The sequence below is a fragment of the Palaemon carinicauda genome, chromosome 13, assembly GCF_036898095.1.
Source record: "Palaemon carinicauda isolate YSFRI2023 chromosome 13, ASM3689809v2, whole genome shotgun sequence".
Classification (NCBI taxonomy): Eukaryota; Metazoa; Arthropoda; class Malacostraca; order Decapoda; family Palaemonidae; genus Palaemon; species Palaemon carinicauda.
The window spans coordinates 11,897,917-11,918,513 of record NC_090737.1 but is presented as its reverse complement, the minus strand read 5'-3'; the positions used below and the strand labels follow the sequence as shown (position 1 = coordinate 11,918,513).

The 20,597-nt window shown below is 40.2% G+C and overlaps 1 protein-coding gene across 3 annotated transcripts in view; it reads left to right on the top strand.

Annotated features, from left to right (window-relative positions):
• The window catches only part of LOC137652176 (palmitoyltransferase ZDHHC20-B-like), a 100,279-nt gene that overhangs the window by 21,894 nt on the left and 57,788 nt on the right, over window positions 1–20,597 (top strand). For all 3 annotated transcript variants that reach the window (XM_068385387.1, XM_068385385.1, XM_068385386.1), the window contains exons 5-9: window positions 4,728–4,822; window positions 8,551–8,677; window positions 11,726–11,949; window positions 13,033–13,162; window positions 15,616–15,754. In XM_068385387.1, the coding sequence (XP_068241488.1) occupies window positions 4,728–4,822; window positions 8,551–8,677; window positions 11,726–11,949; window positions 13,033–13,162; window positions 15,616–15,754 (715 nt within the window). The remainder of the gene's footprint in view (window positions 1–4,727; window positions 4,823–8,550; window positions 8,678–11,725; window positions 11,950–13,032; window positions 13,163–15,615; window positions 15,755–20,597) is intronic.

The window sequence follows — 20,597 nt, the reverse complement described above, 5'->3', positions numbered from 1 at the left end:
GACACACACATGATGGCTACCTCCGTCCCGGTGGCTCCATCCGTGATGGAGCCTGCCGTGCCATTGTCCTAGCCAGCCCCATCCAAGCATTGGAGGTGGCCGCTGACACACACATGATGGCTACCTCCGTCCCGGCGGCTCCATCCGTGATGGAGCCAGCCGTGCCATCGTCCTGGTCAGCCCCGTCCAAGCATTGGAGGTGGCCGCTGACACACCCATGACGGCTACCTCCGTCCCGGCGGCTCCATCCGTGATGGAGCCAGCCGTGCTATCGTCCTGGTCAGCCCCGTCCAAGCATTGGAGGTGGCCGCTGACACACCCATGACGGCTACCTCCGTCCCAGCGGCTCCATCCGTGATGGAGCCAGCCGTGCCATCGTCCCGGCCAGCCCCATCCAAGCATCAGAAGAGGCCGCTGACATGGCAGGGTACTTAAACCCCACGGATTTCCCCGGGAGGGGGTAGGCCCATGACGGCTCCATCCGTGACGAAGGCAGAGTGGTTTTCCCCCGAGCGGGTCGAACGGGGCTATTGCCTCTCCAGTGCCTGCCTCAGTGGCCGCTGGAGAGAGAGCCCCGCACTTTTGCCCAGCGCCTCTTCGGCTCCGTCCGCCCGTCGGATGTAGAAGTTGGCACACGTAATCTATCCCTTGCCTTGCCCCCGTAGGGGAGCTTCGACTCCTCAGTTAACCTTCAGACCCTCCTACTCGGACTCTAGGAGAGGGCGTTCAGGCCGCTGCTCTCGAAGGAGTTAGGAGGGGAGGCCCCCTACTCCTGCTGGCATCTCAAGTGGGGGGATGCCTCAAACGATATTGGCAAGCATGGCGGGACCACGGAGCGGATCCGTGGACCGTAGCAGTACTAAAGGAGGGGTACAAGCTGCCCTTCCTAGCGGACCTCCACCTCGGATCCCAGATCAACAGGCGGAGTGGTTGGCACCCAGCGACCCCTGGAGAGTAGCAGTATTGCAGGAAGAAGGCTCGGCAATGCTGGCGAAAGGGGCAGTAGAACCAGTCGAGAACCGAGTCCAGGGTTCTACAACAGGCTCTTCCTGGTGGAGAAGGCGACAGGGTTCTGGAGACCTTTCAGCCCTCAACAATTCGTGTACAACACCGTCTTCAAGATGGACACTCCAAAGTCGGTCCTAGCGACCTTGAAGGAGGAGGACTTCATGAGGTCCATAGGCCTCAAAGCCGTCTACTTCCAGGTCCCTGTTCATCCCTCCAACAGGAGGTTCCTAAGGGTAAAATGGAGTACCAAAACATGGCAGTTCAAAACCCTATGCTTCGGACTGTCGACAGTCCTCAGGGCTTCTCGAAGGTCTTTGCACCAGTTTCAGGCTGGGCGCACAAACAGGACGTCCGCCAGATTCGGTACTTAGGTGACTGGTTGTTGCTTTCAGTCTCAGAGGAAGTACTGGGGGAGCAAGACGAGAAGCTCCTGCAGTTCTACAACGTCTTGAGTATCATCATCAACCTGGAGAAGTCCCGGCTGATTTCCTCCACCAGGATGACCTACCTAGGGTTGGTTCTAGATGGCGAGGGCCTTCCCCTCCGCGGAAAAACTGGACACCCTGAAACAGATACTCTGGCCCTTCCTGTCGGGCCAGCCCAGGAGAGCCAAGGTCTGGCAAAGACTGATAGGACTCCCCGCACTAAATAGTCCTGGTGTCCCCAGAGACGAAGGAAGTCCTGGGGTGGTAGCAATTGGAACGAACACCCTCAAGGGAATGCCCTTTTTCTGCCGTCCCTCCGGGGATGCTCCTGTTCACGGACGTATCCAAGGAGAGCTGGGGTGCCCATCTTCTCGACAAAGTGGCAAAAGGTAAATGGGAAGTCGAGGAGACGAACCTGCACATATACGTGCTGGAGATGAGGCCCGTACAAAGAGCGTACCTAGAGATCGTCCATCTACCCCGGGGAAGCTCCGTGGATCCGGGGTGCGACAACGCCACGGTGGTGGCCTACGTGAAAGAGCAAGGAGGACTGAAGTCGAAGGAACGGTGCAGTCTCACGATGGAGTTCCTAGAATGGGCTGAAGTGGAACGAATTAATTTTTCAGCCAGGTTCTCTCCGGGGAAGAGGAGCGGCCTGGCCGACGGCCTCAACTGGAAGGGTCGAGTGGTAGGGCCCGAGTTGTCCCTACACCCAGAAGTGGTCAAAACCCTCTTCCTGAAGTGAGGCTCGCCGGTGATAGACCTCTTCGCCACGAGACTAAACGCACAGCTCACCGTGTTTTGTTTTCCTGTGCCAGATCCAGCAGCAGCGTCCGAGGACGACTTCCAATGAGACGGACGGCCAAAAGGTGGGTGACTTTGGTAGCGCCCTGGTGGCCAGAGAGAGAGTGGTTCGCGGATCTAAAGGAACTGGCATGCCTTACACCTGGGCCACTTCCAGACAGACCAGACCTTCTCCGGCAGCCTCACTTCCAGAGGTTCCACGAAAACCCTTGGTCCCTCCTTCACGCGTGGAGGTTATCAAGCGTCTCCTGAAAAAGGAAGGATTTCCGTCGAGGACAGCATCAAGGATGTCAGGGTACCTGAGGCGTTCGTCAGTCGAGGTGTACCAGGCGTAGTGGGCTACCTTTTCTAAGGGGTGCTCCTTGAAGAACATCAGGCCGTTAGGGGCCTCCATTCACGAGATAGCAGACTTCTGGTCTATCTCAGGGACGAAGTGGCCATATCCATCCCAAGTCTTCCTCCTGAAGGACATAGACCTGAGTGCCTCCAGGTAGATCTCGACGCTCTTCAAGAGCTTCGAGCAGTCGTTTTTCCCCCAAGCCGTTAGAGTGCCCCCGGGGGATGTGGCTAGGGTACTTGAAGATGCTTTTGGAACCTCCCTTCGAGCCTCTAAAAGACATTCTAGACAAGTAGCTCACCCTCAAGGCAGTCTTTCCTTTAGCTCTGGCATCAGCAAAGAGTAGGTGAGATTCTTGGCCTGTCGTACGAGATCTCACACTCGAAGGGCTGGCGAGAAACTACTTTCAGATTCTTACCCTCCTTCGTAGCCAAGACTCAGAATCCAGCTGTTTGGGCCCCCAAAATGGAATTGTTCTCAGTGCCAGCTATCCCTCCCTCGGACAACCCGAGGGACTTGCAGTATGGTAGTATTTAGAAAGGACAGCTAGACTTCATCCCGAGATCAAGAGTCTGTTCGTTTTCCTCGGGACTGTGAAGGAGCCAGTCTCCAAGAACACTTTCTTCTTCTGGATAAGGCAAGTGATCATCAGGCCCTACAGTAGTGCAGGGGTCCCCCTTTCCAGGAAAGCCCAGACCCCACAGCATTAGGAGTCTAAATGCTTCTTTGACGTTTGAGAAGAACATGGCAGTGGGCCAAAGCCTGAGGGCAGGTACTTGGTCTAACCAGTCAACCTTTACGGCTCACTGCTTGAAGGACTGCTCGAGAAAGTCCCTGGGCGGGTTCTCGCTCGGTCCCGTCATTTCTGCGCTCCAAATGGTTTAATGGTGTAGCCCCAGTGGTAACTGTGGGTAGCGAGTCCAAGAGACACAGGTTCCTTCCTGAGCCCCCTTGTTCTTCCTTCCCCTATTCCCTTACCGGAAATGACTAGGGTAGCCCCCTGAAACTGCCATGGGATACACTATCATTGGAAGGACATGTCTCCTAGGATTCTTGCAGAAGTGAGTTACTTAGACACTAAGATTGTTTTTTGCGTAGTTTTCCCTATTTTCTCGTGTTTTCTTTGAGGTCAGCAGAACTAGTCTCCTACCTAGGTTCCTCTTCTATTCTCGTCTCGGTCTCTAGGTCCTGAAGGACACTCCCACCTCCTAAGGTATAAGTCTCCTAAGAAAGTAGTTCGAGGTAAGTATTCTGTGTTGGAGCAAATCACAAATTTTAAGTAATTTGTATTTTTCCTAACAATACTTACCTCGAACTACTTTCGGGTAATGGGCCTCCCATCCTACCCCGAGTGCCTTGCTGGACTTCATAGATACCTAAGCTATCAAGAACTTACTGGAGATCGAGACCTGAGCAAGCATGCTCTCTGACCTGGGGATAGCCTCAGGGCGTGTTCCACTCCACCTGAGGTTACCCCTCATAGAAAACGGGACTAGGGTAAACTACACAAAACTCTGGTCGGTTGGGAGGAGATCCCAGATACTCCTAAGAAAGTAGTTCGAGGTAAGTATTGTTAGGAAAAATACAAATTACTTAAAATTTGTGATTTTAATCCATGCCATCGATACAAAAATCAATATCATTGCTGAAATTAACTTTGGGTTGTCAGACACACAGGTGTTTAATGATCTAGCACTTCTAGATGTTTTTTTGAGGAATAGATGAAATGAGTATTCAAATTATGCAATTCGATTCACATTAAATGAGATATTGTACTTTGAGTACTGTGTTACACATTCCACCAATGCTGGCTCAGTTAGCACTGGGTATGATGTACTTATTCACAGATTAATTATCGTATGGCTCGATTTTAATTATTTGTAGGTTTTTAGAACCTAGTTTCAATAGGTTTTTTTATATATAGTTTTAATTGCAGAATTTTTTCATTGTGTGGTATTAAAAGACGTTATTCTCCAATTTTTGTGGAAGCATAAAGTTTTTAATGTTTAGTAAGCTCAGTGTATTTTTACTTCAGAAATGAGAAATGGTAATTGAATATTCTTGCAAATTGTTTTTGTGAATTTTCTAATGGTTGTGCATTATTTTTCTAATTTTATTATGAATAAGATTTTAAATTTTGACTTTCTTTTCAGGTTTCTACCTTTTACTGTATCACTTTCTGTTGGTTCTTTTCCTGTGGGCGTACTGGCAGACAATTTTCACAGACATTGGAAGAGTTCCCAAACAGGTGAGTTGTACGGACAATACAAAGCCTAATTTTTACATAGGACATGGATATTAGCTTAACCTGGAACATTGCAATAAAAAATTTTAACCAAGCGTTGATAACCGGACTGGTTGTTACCAGAGGGTAGCAAGACAGTGAAAACTTCTTACTTAGGGTCGTCCTTGGGACTTTCGGGTTTCTCATTCAAGGACAGGTTACTTGGTGTTGGTTTGTTGGGTACAGCAGGATATCCCGTCTGTTCTTCCTGGGTGCACCACCCATGTAGCCTGCAACATTCAATCACTTGCAACTATAGCCCAACCTAGTCCCACGCTCCTGTAATGCTTGCTCCTCTTCAGGTTTGTTAGCCCACTTGCTAGCCTACACCAGTCTCTGAGGAGTTATGTCGTTGCGGGAGATTTTTAAAGTAGCCGTTGCTAGCATCACTGATATAAAGGATTCCGCAGTGTTTTCTAACATATTAGAGACTTTTGCAGGTCCTGGTGAGATCTCTAGAGGTTCGCTCAGATCCTAGGCTTAGTCGTGCTAAGGGGAACAGGGTTGTTCCTGGGAGGGAAGGAGATATATATATTTGAAGTTTTCTGACATCCTGACATCAAATAAGAGAGAACTAATACTGTAATAAGTTATGAATGTATCATATGAAAATTGATAGATTACTGTATAACACATCGGTCCTTATGTAATGCTATATTAACTATGGTATATATAGTACCGTAGATGTTTTGAATAAGTTAAGAAGTAGTATACACAATACTCTTTGTTATTGATTTGTTCAGACGACTTGTAGCCTACGCCCCTACTCGTTTTCTTGAAGCGTGACGCATCTTCTTGTGTGTTGTCTCTAGCGCAGTATATCTAATCTTTCTCAAACAGAAATACAGCTTATTTTATAAAGTAAAACCTTGAATATCTCGATAATAATTGTTTCTTTTAAATAAACACAAACAGGGTATTCGATTACTTTTCAACAGCTCTCTCTCTCTCTCTCTCTCTCTCTCTCTCTCTCTCTCTCTCTCTTTCTCTCTCTCTCTCTCTCTCTCTCTCTCTCTCTCTTTTTTTTTTAAACTAAAATCTTAAATATCTCTATAATTGTTTCTTTTAAATAAACAAACAAAAAACACGGCATTCAATTACTTTTCAACAGCTGATATCTCTCTCTCTCTCTCTGTTGAAAAGTAATTGAATGCACCTTTTTTGTGTGTATTTAACAGAAACAATTATTATCGAGATATTTAAGGTTCTAGTTTATAAAATAAGCTGTATTTCTGTTTAAGAAAGTATAGATATACAGTAACATACTGTGCAAGAGACAAAGCATAGGAAGTTGCCTCGTGCTTCAAGAAAACGCGTTGCGGCGTAGGCTACGAGTCGTCTGAACAAATCTATACTAAAGAGTTTTGTGTACACTATTTCTTAACTTATTCAAAAGATCTACTTTTCCTTAGCACAATACTGTTCTGTAACCTTACTGTGTCCAGTACGTAGTGTACATGTGTGCAAATGTACTGTACACTATACATATGATTATAAACTGTTGTAGAAACCAAATTAAAACAAATTTTAGGCAGTGGCAAGGGGCAGTGACTTTTTAGGTTAGGAGTTAACCCACTCTAGTGCAGCATTTATTTGCGAAAATTCCCTTTTCGCGTGTCTGTAACCTAACTATCATGAAGAAGGAGACCTGACTGTATTGTATAGCTAAAACCCAGAATCCATCTTCTAGCGACCCGTGATTTTTATCCTTTTAGGTGTCTTAGTCTTTGAGAGGTAAATGAGAATTCAGACTAGTTGCTACTTTGACCTGTAAGGGACCTACCTCAAATGTATCAGGTCTGCCAAACTTCACCTACAGTATCTTTTTATCAGTACAGGGAGGAATAAATAGCAAATCGTGAAAAACACCATTTCCGTCTGGGTAATGGAAGTTATCTCACGATACCTTTCTGTTCCATCTGAGAGTGGGGTACGAGCTAAAGCCCTTAATGTTTGAGGTGTTAGTACCTCTCAGGCTTTTAATCGCAACTTCCCTGTGGTGCGGGTTCTACAGGCAGGCGACTGTATATAACAGAAGACCTTTAAAGTTTTATAGGTTGTTCATGAATGGCAAAGACAAGGGAGAGTAACGATGCCCTACCTAACAGGGTAATGCCCTAGAGACTGACCATATATGCATATGATGAGTGCCCAACCTCCTATCCACCCAAGCTTGGACCAGGGAGGGCCAAGAAATGACTGCTGATGACTCGGCTGGTAGACCTATAAGCTCCCCCAAACTACTCATCCGTAGGTCACAAGGATGGTGAGGTTATAGACACTACAAGAAACTATCGAGCTTGAGCAGGACTTGAACCTCTGTCCGGCAGATCATTAGGCAGGGATGTTTCCATTAGGCCAATTACTTGTGGGATGTGACTCGCACGTTCATGAACACTTTTTTAACTTTGTGACTTGTAGTATATAGGTGTTCACTAGGTGGTTTAGCTGCCCCAGCTCCTCTTACAGGATAAGTAATTCTGTGTTGAGGGCCAATATTACAAGTGACTCGGGTTAACTCGTGTGAAAGTTATGAATGATTGTCTTTGTTTGACTCTTTCAATCTTCCCCTCTCTTAGGGTACTGCCTCAGAAGCCTCACGAGCTTGACTCAACCTGAAGCGGAGGTAAGATCACGATGCTTTCAGCTACCTTGTTTGTATTCACTGGAGAGTCCTTTCCCTACACTCCTTAAGGGGGGGGGGGGAATGTGATGAATTCAGGCAATCTTTCTACATCATAAATGGCCTTATTTGCATCAACTTCGGACAAGCCCTATACTTTTTCCAGGTTTACAAAACAGAGGGTACTAGTGGCAGCTCGCTGCTTTGAGGCAAGGGGTCGTGTTCCTCCTTTAGCATGTTCATGGTTCACAAGGTGTAAGGAACCTTAACCTTTAGCATTACATGCAAGCGTCTTTGAGTTCCCGTGTAAAGTTCCAGCCAGTTGGAAAGGAGACCTCTTACCCCTAAAAATGTGTCTCCTATAGGAAAGGATGATGGTTTAATTTGTGTAGGAACAAATGACAGATTCTTGAAGTAATTTGTATTTTTCCTAATTGTGCAAACTTGAGTCCTTTACTCAATGTTTCCAGCTAGCACTAAACCCCGAGTAAATTCTTACTGCAATCAAAGTGAGTAGCTGTGAGCCTGTGGGGTGTGGGGCTGGGCCGGTTACCTACTCACTGCCGAAAGGACTGTTTACAGCTTGTTATGAGTTTTTAACTGCCATGTTCAAGCTTTGCTGTTATCATTTTCCTGTGATAAAGAACTCTGGTTTGTATAGTTAGAAAAAATACAAATTACGTTTAAAAATTTGTCATGTCTTGCATGTTTGTCATATCTTGATGGCAGTACTCATATTCATGATTCACATATAGCTTAGGGTATTTTTTTACAGTGTTATGCTGAAGTTACTGAACAGTTTATTTATTGTTTAAAACAACTGTTGTTAATGATTGTGAATATTTTCCATTCTATGCATTGTATAAGATTTTTCTCAAAAAATAGGTTTAAGATTCTTATACAGTCACTTTTATTGGTGCAGAGTATGGTAAAAAAAAATTAGCTATTTGTCAGTTATTAAATTTCTTTTTTTCTGGTTGATAGTTTTTAAAACTATTAACTTCATTGCTATATATAGCTGTTGTGGTTTATTTTGTAATGCTAAATATTCCTTACTTTTACAATCTAGTTTCGGTTGCCGCCTGCGGAATTAGACCGATATGAATCTGCTGAAACTGATGAAGCTCGGCGTGCTGTTTTAGAGGGATTCACACAAAAACAAAACCTGCCAGTCTACAATCGCACAATGACGGGTGGTAAGTGTTTACAATGTGATAATCTTAGATTTTCATTGTTATTTATTGGGAGGTGTAGGTCTTTATATTTTTATTTTATATTCATAGTTGAATGAGGTAAATTATTATAAAATTCTTTAGTATTTTAGGCAGTAGAAACATGCATCTTGAAGTGGAATATAGTTCACCATATTGGAAAGAGGTGGAAAGCCTTTGAATAGTGAGTTAACCAACCTTTAACCCGGAAATCATAATTTGTTCTGGTACAAATACAAACCCTCTTCTCTTTGAATTGAAGTAATTCAGCTTTACTGATCCAGCTAGGAGAAAATACGCATCCTGTGTGGTGGAGTAGCGGGAGTGTGAGGGAGAAGGAGTATTAGGCAAGGCATGACTCCATTCTAGTCCCAGCCATGGGCTTGACCGGACAGCCACTTCCACAGAAGTTGGACTCTAGTTGATCAAAGGCATGATGGAGTTGATGGCAGCATTTCGAGCCCTAGAAGCCTTCATGAGGTAGCTCCAAGGCTACTTGGTCGGTTGGGCTGAGTGACAACACGACGGTCAAGAAGTAGTGGGAATGGCGTCCTGATCCTTATCCGTCAAGGCGACAGACTCGCTTGGGGGCAGTGATCAGTGGAGCAAGTCTAAGCATGACATTCATTCTGGTGAAGTGGAATGTCATGCCAGACAGCTTGGCCACTGAGGTAGAGTGGTGGGGTCAGAGTAGTCCCTTCGTCCTCAAGTAGTGAGGACATTTACTTTGTTTGGGTTTCCTTACTTCTTTTTTTGTCTGCATCTTTTCCCACTTTTATGTGGGGTCGATGTTTCTGGCCAGCGTTCTCTATCTACCTCTGTCCCACACTCGTCACCGGTTAGTACTTTTGATCGAAGGTCATCCTTGATAGTCCATTCACCTTCACTTTGGTCTCCCTCTCCTTCTCATTCCCTGTACCTCCATTTCCATCACTCTCCTCCCAATATACTGTTCATCTCTTCTCATGACATGACCGTACCAGCTCAGTCTACACTCTTGGATCGTATCTGATAGTTCTCTAACTCCTGTGGTAGCCCTGATTACCCTATTCCGTATCTTATCTCTTCTTGTCACCCCACACATCCATCACAACATTCTCATCTCTGCCACATCCAGCTTCTTCTCTTCTGTCTTCTTTATTGCCCACGTCTCCACTCCATACATTATTGCCGGTCTCACAACTGTCCTGTGTACTTTACCTTAACTTAACCCCTATTTTCCTGTCGCATAGTACTCCACACACTTTTTTCCAATTCTTCCATCCTGCTTGTATTCTGTGGTTTATTTCTGCCCCCAGATCACCATCCTCTGCAACTGTTGATCCTAAATACTTGAAGTTTTCAACTCTTTTCAGTCTCTCCTTGTAAACTAACTTCCCCATTTTCCCCATTTTTCAATCTCAAATACTCTTTTTCCTGCTGATCTTCAATCCTCTTTATCCATTTCTCTTCTCCACTCCGCCAGTTTCTCTTCTACTATCTCGCCTAATGCTACACAGTATAACATCATCAGCAAAAAGCAAACACCAAGGAGACTGATCTCTAATACCTTGTGTTACTACATCCATGACTAGATCAAATAGGTAAGGGCTCAATGCAGACTGCTAATGTAGTCCCACATTTACTGGAAAACTTTCTGTTAGGCCTATACTGCTCTTAACATTTGCTTCTGCCCTCTCATACATATCTTGGGTGATTCTTACGTATTTCTCAGGGACTCCCTTTTCTCTCGTACATCTCCACAGCTCCTGACGTGGTACTCGATCGTATGCCTTCTCCATGTCAATAAAGACCATATATAATCCTTTCGGTTTCTCCCGATGTTTTTCTATCATCTGCCTCAAAGCAAATATTGCATCTGCAGTCCCAATTCCAGGCATGAATCCAAATTGTTCCTCACCAATTGTTGTTTCATCTCTGAGTCTCTTCTCAATGATCTTCTCCCATATCTTCATAGTATGGCTTATCAACTTTATGCCTCTGTAGTTGCCACATTCGTTGATGTCTCCCTTCCCCTTATAGATTGGGATGATTAGGCTTCCTCTCCATTCCTCTGGCATCTTTTCCTGATTGAAGATCTTTTGTATCAGGTCCCACAGGACATCTATACCTTTCTCTCCAAGACTCTTCCATACCTCCTCTGGTATATTATCTGGTCCTGCAGCTTTACTATTTTTCATCTTCTTTTCTGCTTGTTCTACTTCTCTTCTAGTTACTCCTTTGGTAACTGTCTCGTTTGAGAGTCCATCTATAAATACTGTTCTTGGGTTTTCATTCAGTAGTCTTTAAAAATAAGTTTCCCACTTTCTTTTAATTTCATTCTTTTCTGCTAGAACTATACCATTGCTATCTTTTATTTGCCTTATCTGCGTCAGGTCTTTAGATGCAGCATCTCGGGCCTTAGCAGTTCGTAATATTTTCTTCTCTCCCTCTGGTGTTTCCATCTCTTTATAGACTTCATTTAATGTCGCTGCCTTTGCCTTTGCTACTGCTCTTCTTGCCTCTTTCTTTGCCTGCTTATATTTTCCTTTATCCTGCTCTTGTCCCGATAGATCTGCCTTCTCCTTGGCTTTTTTCTTGGTTTTTACCCTTTCTTACACCTCATCATTCCACCACCACGATTCTTTATCATAAGGGGGTCAGAGTAGTCCCTTCGTCCTCAAGTGGTGAGGACTTTTACTTTGTTGGGGTTTCCTTACTATAGACTTGTTTGCGACCAGCCTTAACCAAAAGCTGCAGGTCTATTGTTCACCAGTTCTGGATCCATTCATGTTCATCAAGGATGTTTTTCTCCTGGGATGGGATGGACATGTATGCTATCCCCCTTCAGCCTGATCTGACAGGTGCTCAATAAGGTCCAGGCCACCCCCCAACCTTTGGTTAACTTTGGTGGCACCGAAGTGCCCTCAAATGGAGTGGTACCTAGATATTGAGACTATGAAATATAGATTTTGTTAAATTGTATGTTGACTATCATTTGCTTGTATTGCCTTCAAATTTTTTATACTGATGGAATTTTTTTTTCTTTTACAGATATTCGCTATTGTGAAAAGTGTGTTCAGATCAAACCTGATCGTTGTCATCATTGTTCAGTATGTGGCGAGTGTGTGCTTAAGCTAGACCATCATTGTCCGTGGGTGAATAATTGTGTAGCCTTTTCCAACTACAAATTTTTCATCCTTTTCCTTGGCTATGCTCTAGTGTATTGCCTCTTCATTGCAGCAACCACTTTGCAATACTTCATCAAATTTTGGAAGGTATGTAGGCCTATTACTTTGTTCAAATATGTATTGCTGATAATTTTAATTGGATGAGTTTTTTCATGTCAAGGAAAACATCTTCTGATGCTGCTCTAGATGTTTCTGTATTCCTTTATTTGATGTCATTGTACTTTTTTTTTTCTTTTTTTTTTGAGTGCGAATGTGTGTTTATTAAGATTGTTCTTAGAAGTGTAGTTAATGCAATGAAAAGGATTGCAGTTTGTTGATCTTATATAAATGGCTGTGAATTAACTAGCTAAAAGATAAGAAGGTCTATGTTGGTTGCTGTTATTTTGATTAGTTATTTTTGAAAGGGAGGAAAAACTGCAAAACTATTGAAGAGCTGCAGTATACACTAAAACTTTGCTTATACCGACTCCTTTTATCCAGTTGCCCCTTATTTTGTTTGTATTGATTTAAATACAGGATTACACAGAAATATGCTGAACCCATCATGGTTTGAATACATTGGCTTTCTCTTCTGTGTAATGTATTTTTTCTAAAGATGTAATGAATTCATGATATTACTGTATCATATGTTACATTAGAAGGTTGTGAAAAACCCAAAAGTTTATTTTTCACTTTGCAACACTTTTATCTTCTAATTTTTGTATGTACTGTATATATAGTATGATAGTTTTGAAAACTTAACCCTTTTACCCCCGGGGTATTTGGAAATTTCCAACCCTTAACCCCCAAGGGGTTATTTTTTTCCCAGCACATTTTGCAGTATATATTTTTTTAAATTGCTCTAACAGCCTTAATTTTTGTCATAGAGAGGTCAGGTTAGTCTCATTCTCTTGGAAAATGCCTGAATTTTCTCAAAAAATTATCAAAAAATATGAAAAACAAATTTTTATAGCATTTTTTTGCAAGGTCGTACCGGTACGTCCATGGGGGTAAAGGGATGGCTTTTGTGAAACGTACCAGTACGTCCTTTGGGGGTAAAAGGGTTAAAATGATACTGCATTTGAATGTAATTCGATTGATATTTTTACTCAAATGTAGACTGCCATCATTATGAAAGACCATACAGTGTAAATGTGTAACTAAAACCATCTACTCTTTTATTTTTCGCAGAACCAGTTGGAAGTACCTGGGAAATTTCACATACTGTTTGTTTTCTTCGTTTCCATAATGTTCGCCATCAGTTTGGTGTCCTTATTCGGATATCATATCTTTCTTGTTGTCAAAAACAGATCTACTCTAGGTAAGTTCTGCTTATCCCAAGATGTGGAATTAAAATTATCGTCGAGTGATTTCTCTTTGGTGCTTTTGTTTGCCAAAGAGCTCTTATCCTTTAATCTTGTGACATTTCACTCCATCAAATTCTTTTCCCCATAGATCCACTCTTGCTGATCACCTGGCATAGAAATAGTTTCTTAATTGGTATTTGTAAATTTACTTTGCATGGTAGGGAGCTGCTTATAATGTATACTTAAAGCTGAGAGTGTTGCCAGTTGGTGTATCTATGCTTACAATATGAGTAAATGTATTATTACGGAACTGACGACTTAAACAAGTCACGATTTAATATCCCGTTGAAGGCGGTACCGAGTAGATCAAGGTGAACGTATTATTACGTGGGTTATGCTTAACAGGTCAAGGGATCGTTTTAGTTTTGTGATTACCACTTTCTCACTACCTAGAAAGTGAGGTATTCAGCAATTTATTCAGATAAAATTCATCAAAATAATTTTAATAATGAATCATGATAATTATTAGGAGAAACAACTTAATCATTCCCTGTGGTGAGCATTGAAATTGCCACCAAGCCTAAAAGAGGTCTTTCTATCATCATCTTGTATCTTAACCAAAGGGGTATGAAGGTCGTTGAAGATGAAATCATCCAAGTCTGAATTTCAACAGATTGAACATGAATAAAATTTATTATGCCTGCCACAATTATATTTCGCCTGAATCTCATGACATCCACATTCATAGCAGGACTTGCGAGAAGCAATTTATGCAGTCCTAATATTCACTGCCATTTCCCTTGCTCTAGGAATGGCATCCCATTTCAAAATTATTGGTTTCTTTAAATCTGGTATAAGCTACTAAGATGAGTGCATCTTGGGAAACCAAAGTTTCTGAATGTTATAGAATATCTATATTTACCTAATTAGCAAATATGTAGTATAAATATATATTTAAAATAAGTAAAATTGCATACAGGGTAAAAAAAAGAACTCTAGCATACAGGGTTGTCAGGAGCAAACCAATTGAGAGAAATTTTTACAACTCCAGTATAAAGGCACTCCTATCCCTCTTACATTAATCTATAACCTGGACATATGTAGAACACTACCATAGGAAAGACTAAGTGTTTGATATATGGTTATAAACACAAGGGAACCAATGCTTCTACATTCTTATATAGAATGTATAACTTGGTACCATAGAGCACGATTATGTAATATGTCAGTGTGATAGCTGTATTCTGGAGGAGCCTGTAACTGCTACTATTATTATTATTATTATTATTATTATTATTATTATTATTATTATTATTATTATTATTATTATTAATTGCTAAGCTATAACCCTAGTTGAAAAAAGCAGGATACTATAAGCCCAGGAGCCCCAACAGGGAAAATAGCCCAGTGAGGAAAGGAAGCAAGGGAAAATGAAATATATCAAGAGCAGTAACAACGTTAGATAAATATTTCCTAAATAAACTAAGTAACTAAACAAGAGGAAGAGAAATTAGATAGAATAGTGTGCCTGAGTGTACCCTCAAGTAAGAGAACTCTAACCCAAGACTGGAAGACCATGGTACAGAGGCTATGATACTACCCAAGACTAGAGAACAATGGTTTGAATTTGGAGTGTCCTTCTCCTAGAAGAGCTGCTGACCATAGCTAAAGTCTCTCTTCTACCCTTACTAAGAGGAGAGTAGCCACTGAACAATTAGTGCAGTAGTTAACCCCTTGGGTGAAGAAGAACTGTTTGATAATCACAGTGTTGTCAGTGGAGAATATGTAAAGAATAGGCCAGACTATTCGGTGTATGTGTAGGCAAAGGGAAAGAACCGTAACCAGAGAGAAGGATTGAATGTAGTACTGTCTGGCCAGTCAAAGGACCCTATAACTCTCTAGCGGTATATGAATCATTCATGTTAAGCATTGTCTAGCATCTGCTCCAAGTCCAGCTATTTTATTGCAAAATATAGATTTGCTTTTTATGTCTCTGACTCTGACAGTGTATGAAGCATGTTGGCCTTTGACTTTGCTAATCTTTGAGTCCCTTGCCCTACTTCCATGATAAAGGGTATGCTTATAAGCTTTCTTCCCACTTCAAATAGTGATTCAGGCATACATTATATGATTCATTGGGAAGTGGAAAACCTATTTTAACCTTTTCAACTTTCACTTTTTTATACAAAACTAATTTTCATATGGGGACTGCTCTCTTTTTAACCCCCCCACACACTTATTTTTTCTTTCATTGAAAGGATAGATGGAAGGTGAAATAGTGTGATGGGGGGGGGGGGGGCGTGGGGGGCAATGCTTGTGCAATATGTTTCTTCAGGATTTTGATTGGTAAATTTCCATTTAGAGAGTTTGTATCAAAGAAATTGTTATAAAAACAGTTTCCGATTGATAAAATTTACTTTACTTTTCAAGGGCTGAATATTTCAACTTGTCTTTATCTTTATTCTAGAGTCATTTCGTGCCCCCATCTTTCAACTACGGAATACATGGGTGCAAGACAAAGATGGCTTTAGCTTAGGGGCTTACAATAACTTCATTGAAGTTTTTGGAGACAATAGAAGTCTTTGGTTCTTGCCTTTGGCCTCCAGGTGAGTAATGCATGTTTTTTGCTGTAATATTTAGAATTAATTTGGTAACCATTGCTGACTTTTATTCACCATTTCACTTTTGATTTTATTTCTTTTAAACACCCTTTTCAAGTTAATAATTGATGGCACCCCGGTTACCATTATTACGTCATATGCAAGTGTAGGTGGTTATTTTAAGAAGAGAGAATCATCACTTGCACTCTTAGTTATCTACATTTTTTATGCAGAGCAACTTTCTCATGAACAACCTGAGTTTAGAAATCACAAAAATTAGTTTCCTGTTTAATTTTTACTCAAATATTCTGTAGATTGAACTGTCCAGCAGGCACATTCTGAGCCACTGCTATGTACTTTTATGGTTAATTGTATGTTGTCCTGAAGGACGTGAGTGTGGATGCTGTGAAAATTGTCTTCTAACTGTTGAGTGACTGATTATGACCATTATGATACATTTTACTTAAATGTCAAGTTGTCTAGTTTTCTAAATAACTGCATGTGCCTTCAGGTAGCAAATGTCATAGTTGTAATAATCATGGAGATGATCTTAGTTCATTATTCTGAGTAAGTTATTGTACCAATCAAACAAAGGACTTTTTATAATTTTTCATTAGATGTTAGATAACAGCTGGGAAACTTTATGGTTTTCTAATTAGCCTAATTTTTTGTTTGGGTCACCAAAAAGTAAGTTTTCCACCTAATTACTTTTTGATTGGTTTGGTATGAAGGTGCTGATGAAAGTTGCTCAACATTTGACTGGTGCTTCTGTTTTCTGTGTGCTTGCAGTTGATTTTATTTTTCTTAAGAATATAGAATTGATAGTGCTATTTTTAAAAGCAAACTGCATCTTAAATTTACATTTGTTATATGCAAATTTTAAAGGTGATGAACACATTTATCTGCATGCAGAAGGTTACTTGACCTTGATACCAGAATCATTTATAGTCCATTTCTTTTAGCGATGCATATTTGCACCGACACGCAGCGGTGCCCTTTTAGCACGGAAAAGTTTCCGGATCGCTGATTGGTTGGACGAGATAATTCCAACCAATCAGCGATCCGGAAACTTTTCCGAGCTAAAAGGGCACCGCTGCGAGTCGGTGCAAATATGCATCGCTAAAAGAAATGGACTATAGTTATTCAGCCTTTGCCATTAGAATCATTGTTTTATCAGTTGATGGCAGCATTTAACTTGCTCCTTTGTGATATGAATGTAGAATAGGAGATATATATGTGTTACTACGCAATGTGAAAAAGGAGACGAAAGGAAAACCACCCTACCAATTCCTCTTCTGCTTTTGGTGGACATGCAACATTGGTTTTTCCTGTTTTATGAAGGTTCTCATGAATGCTTAGTCTGTTGAGGACAGAGTGGGATACATAAATCAACTCTTACCACAGACAACTGTAAGTACTGTACTTTAATAGATTTATTAAAGTATTTTCATCATGTGTATGGAGGCAGCAGGAAACTGTAATGCCCTTCTATGTTAGATTTCTTATACTGTATTAGTTAATGTTCACTGGTATTTACAGTATTGTAGTTACAAAAACTTGTGAATCCATGTATTTTTGCCCCTATGGTTTAAGAAGAAAAATTTGTATAGTTTTAAGAGGTAAAAATACAGAACTTCTTTCATACGGAAATTATGCTGTCAGAACCCTTAAAATGGGATTGATAAGGTATAAGATGATTTTACCTTATATAGTATGGTAAATTACACTTATTGAATTTGAAATAGATTTCCCTATTTTTCTTTATTGTAAGTTTTTAAAATTCAATATTCTAATATGAATTTTTTTTTTTTTTAATTTGCTAAGATTTTGTAGAAGAGTGAAAGGTGATTATAATACTGGGGTATTGAAGTGAAAAAAGGAAATAGGGCCAGAAATGTGTCTTTGTGAAGACATGGGTAGTAGAATTGAAGTGATGTTATGCATCAACAGTAGTCTAGAAGTATTCTTAGCTTACAGGTATTTTTTTTCTGTTTTCATTATCATATTCTTAATTGTCTACCCATTCTAGTGGAATCATTTTTTTTAATCAGCTGTGTTAATAGTAGTTTTTATCTGTGCTTTAACTAATATTTCTAATGACATAGCATTCATACTAGGAAATAATGTTAATTCCATCGGCATTCATAAACTTTTACGGCAGTTAGTCCAACCTCTAAGAATGCAACTAGTCTTATTTGATAATATATCCTATTCCCTAATATTCTAGTGTGAATATTTTATTACTGAATATTAAGGTTTGCTGCTTCTATTGATCAGTTATCTTTATAACTGTACAAACCACCACAAATTCATTCAAGAAACATCCACAGTTATTGAAAGTGGCCGAGCTTTTTTTGTCAGCGAGTGGAACTTTTATATGCGATATCCTTGAGTCGAAGGTGTGAGGTCTTTTCCATTACCAAAGAGGTTTCATTCCCTTTATGATCATCCTGTTAAGTGTTGATAATTCTATCACTTGGAAGTTAAGAAACACTTTCAAGAAACCATTGCTTTCTGTCAAAGTTGATATAGAGATTTGTTGAAGATAGTAAGGATTATTGTACATTTATGCAGTATAAGATTTTTTTTTCTACTTTTCTGATTTTATGGTTTTTCCATATATTGCAATTGAAAAGAATCTGTCAACAATAGCTTTTTGTTTTTATAAGCAAATATTGAATGCATAATAATAGAAATGATAATAATTATATGATATTAATGGTAATCATAATAGTAAAGTTATTTGTCTTATAGTGATGATGGTGAAATATACTGCCCCTTAGACATTCAGAATATACCCATTCCACTCTCAGAGGTCTCGCTGAAATGCATATGGAGACACTTGCCTTCATTGTTTAATAAAGTTTGCCATTCTACTTGCCTTACATGCTTAGTAACAGCATTCTAAGAGATGCTTTAGATTGCATCTCATGTGAATTCTTGCTTCGGAAGTCTATATCAATTCTGTTAATATCCATTTTCATGTATAGTCAAGACTCCTTGATCGTTTGGGTGAGGAGAGGGGTGCCCCGACATCTGTCATTACTTGGAACACCTGATACTGCTATTTATGCTTTATTTGAATTTTGTTGCTGAAATTCAGGAAAGATCTTGTGCCTGAGAAGTTTTCCTCCCAGGTTGGATCTCACTAGTGAATTTTAATTTAATTTGTGGGCTGCCCAAATGAGCAAGAGAGTTTTCTGGCAGAAGTCTAGCTTAGGTTGTCAAAAAAAAGGGTCTGCAGTTTCTTGAGACTTTATTAAAAAGAGGGCTTCTTTTGTAGACCTCATCCTAAACTTTTATGTTGCTGTGATATAAACATTTAGAAATGTTCCTTTACCCTTTCTGACCTATACAATTGTCTTCTGAAGTCTTATGATGCTATATAGGTCTTAATCTAACGTATTTTTATGTTTGTTTTCTTGGGCTTTCAACAGGCCTTCATCCTGCTTTTATCACATGTACTGTTTTTCTGACCTTACGGTTCCTCATCCCTTCTTATCACATATCCAAGTCATCTAGATATGTGAATTCCTGAACACTACATCTCTCTGCCAATTCCTCATTCATTTGGATCTTTCCACCATTCATTACCCTTGAATCATAAAATTGTATGATGTCATATTTTCAAAATCTTTGTTGTCCATGCTTTTGCAGCGGAGAGTAGTACAAACACATTTTCCAATGTTATGTATACTCTTGTCTCAAATTGACATTTCCTATTCACCAGTCATCCAAGCTATCTCTCCCATTCTGTTCCTGGTGTATAGTAGCTCCTTTACCTCTCTCAACTTAGCTCCATTCTTTCTTCACTTCCATTTAACAATTCAACTTGCAAACTGCTTCTTGGAACCTATCAACTTTGTAAATTGAGGAACTTCTGTACTCCAAATTCTTGATTCCAATCTAGTCGTTTTAGTTCCGTAGAATTATACCTATAGTTTTTCTTAATTTGAGCACTTGACTAATTGAAGATTTTTCAGCGTTCTTTCAGTTCCTAGTCGATTAATTCCCTTCCTGCCTGGCTACTCTTAATAGATGTGATGTGTTATTCGATGAAAACCTTCCATATGTATGGGCATCATAGACGTTATACAGACTACTTAAAAGAGCATAAAAAAGGATTCTAAGCTGCTTCTGCTTCATCAGTAAAATTTAACCATATTGTTTTGGATATTTGCTATGTGGCTTTAAGCTATAAAAAGAAGAATAAGTTTGCACGTTTGAAGCAAAAGTGTTGGTAAATTTTATTTTGTTGCCTAAAGAACAAGACTCAAGTAGTTTATATGCCTTTTGATTTTTGGTGTTAAGTTTAAATCTTGAAGAAGTTATAGAAAATATGATATAATTTATTCCATTTATCCACTTTTTATTTAACACTTTGGTTACTCTTTTCAGAAGGGTTCAAAAATTTCCTTCATTTTGCAACAATGAAAATGAACAGTAGTAAGTACAGTATTTTAATAATGAATGTACAAGTTTCTTGCCTTTTGTTTATTTTAAACCAGAGTGATTCTTGTTACAGTGGGCCTCGTGTGGTGCTCTGTCAACATTACCAAAGGTTCTTTGCCAAGTCTAAATCCCCTTTCCCCACAGCTATGTTTTCTGTCTTCTGTTTTTCACGTATTTCCTCAGTTTTAGTTTTTTCTCACATTCTTTACTTCTTATCCCATGTTTGAAAAGAATTTATACAATTTTTTTTTTTCATTTTTTAATTTGACATAAGAACTGGTCATAAAATACAAATGTATGTATTTGCTGAAAGTCCTGTAAGCATTTAACACTTGATAAAGAAGGTCTCATAAAACATTCATTGAAACCTATCGAAGTTTGATATTTGAGAAGTTTT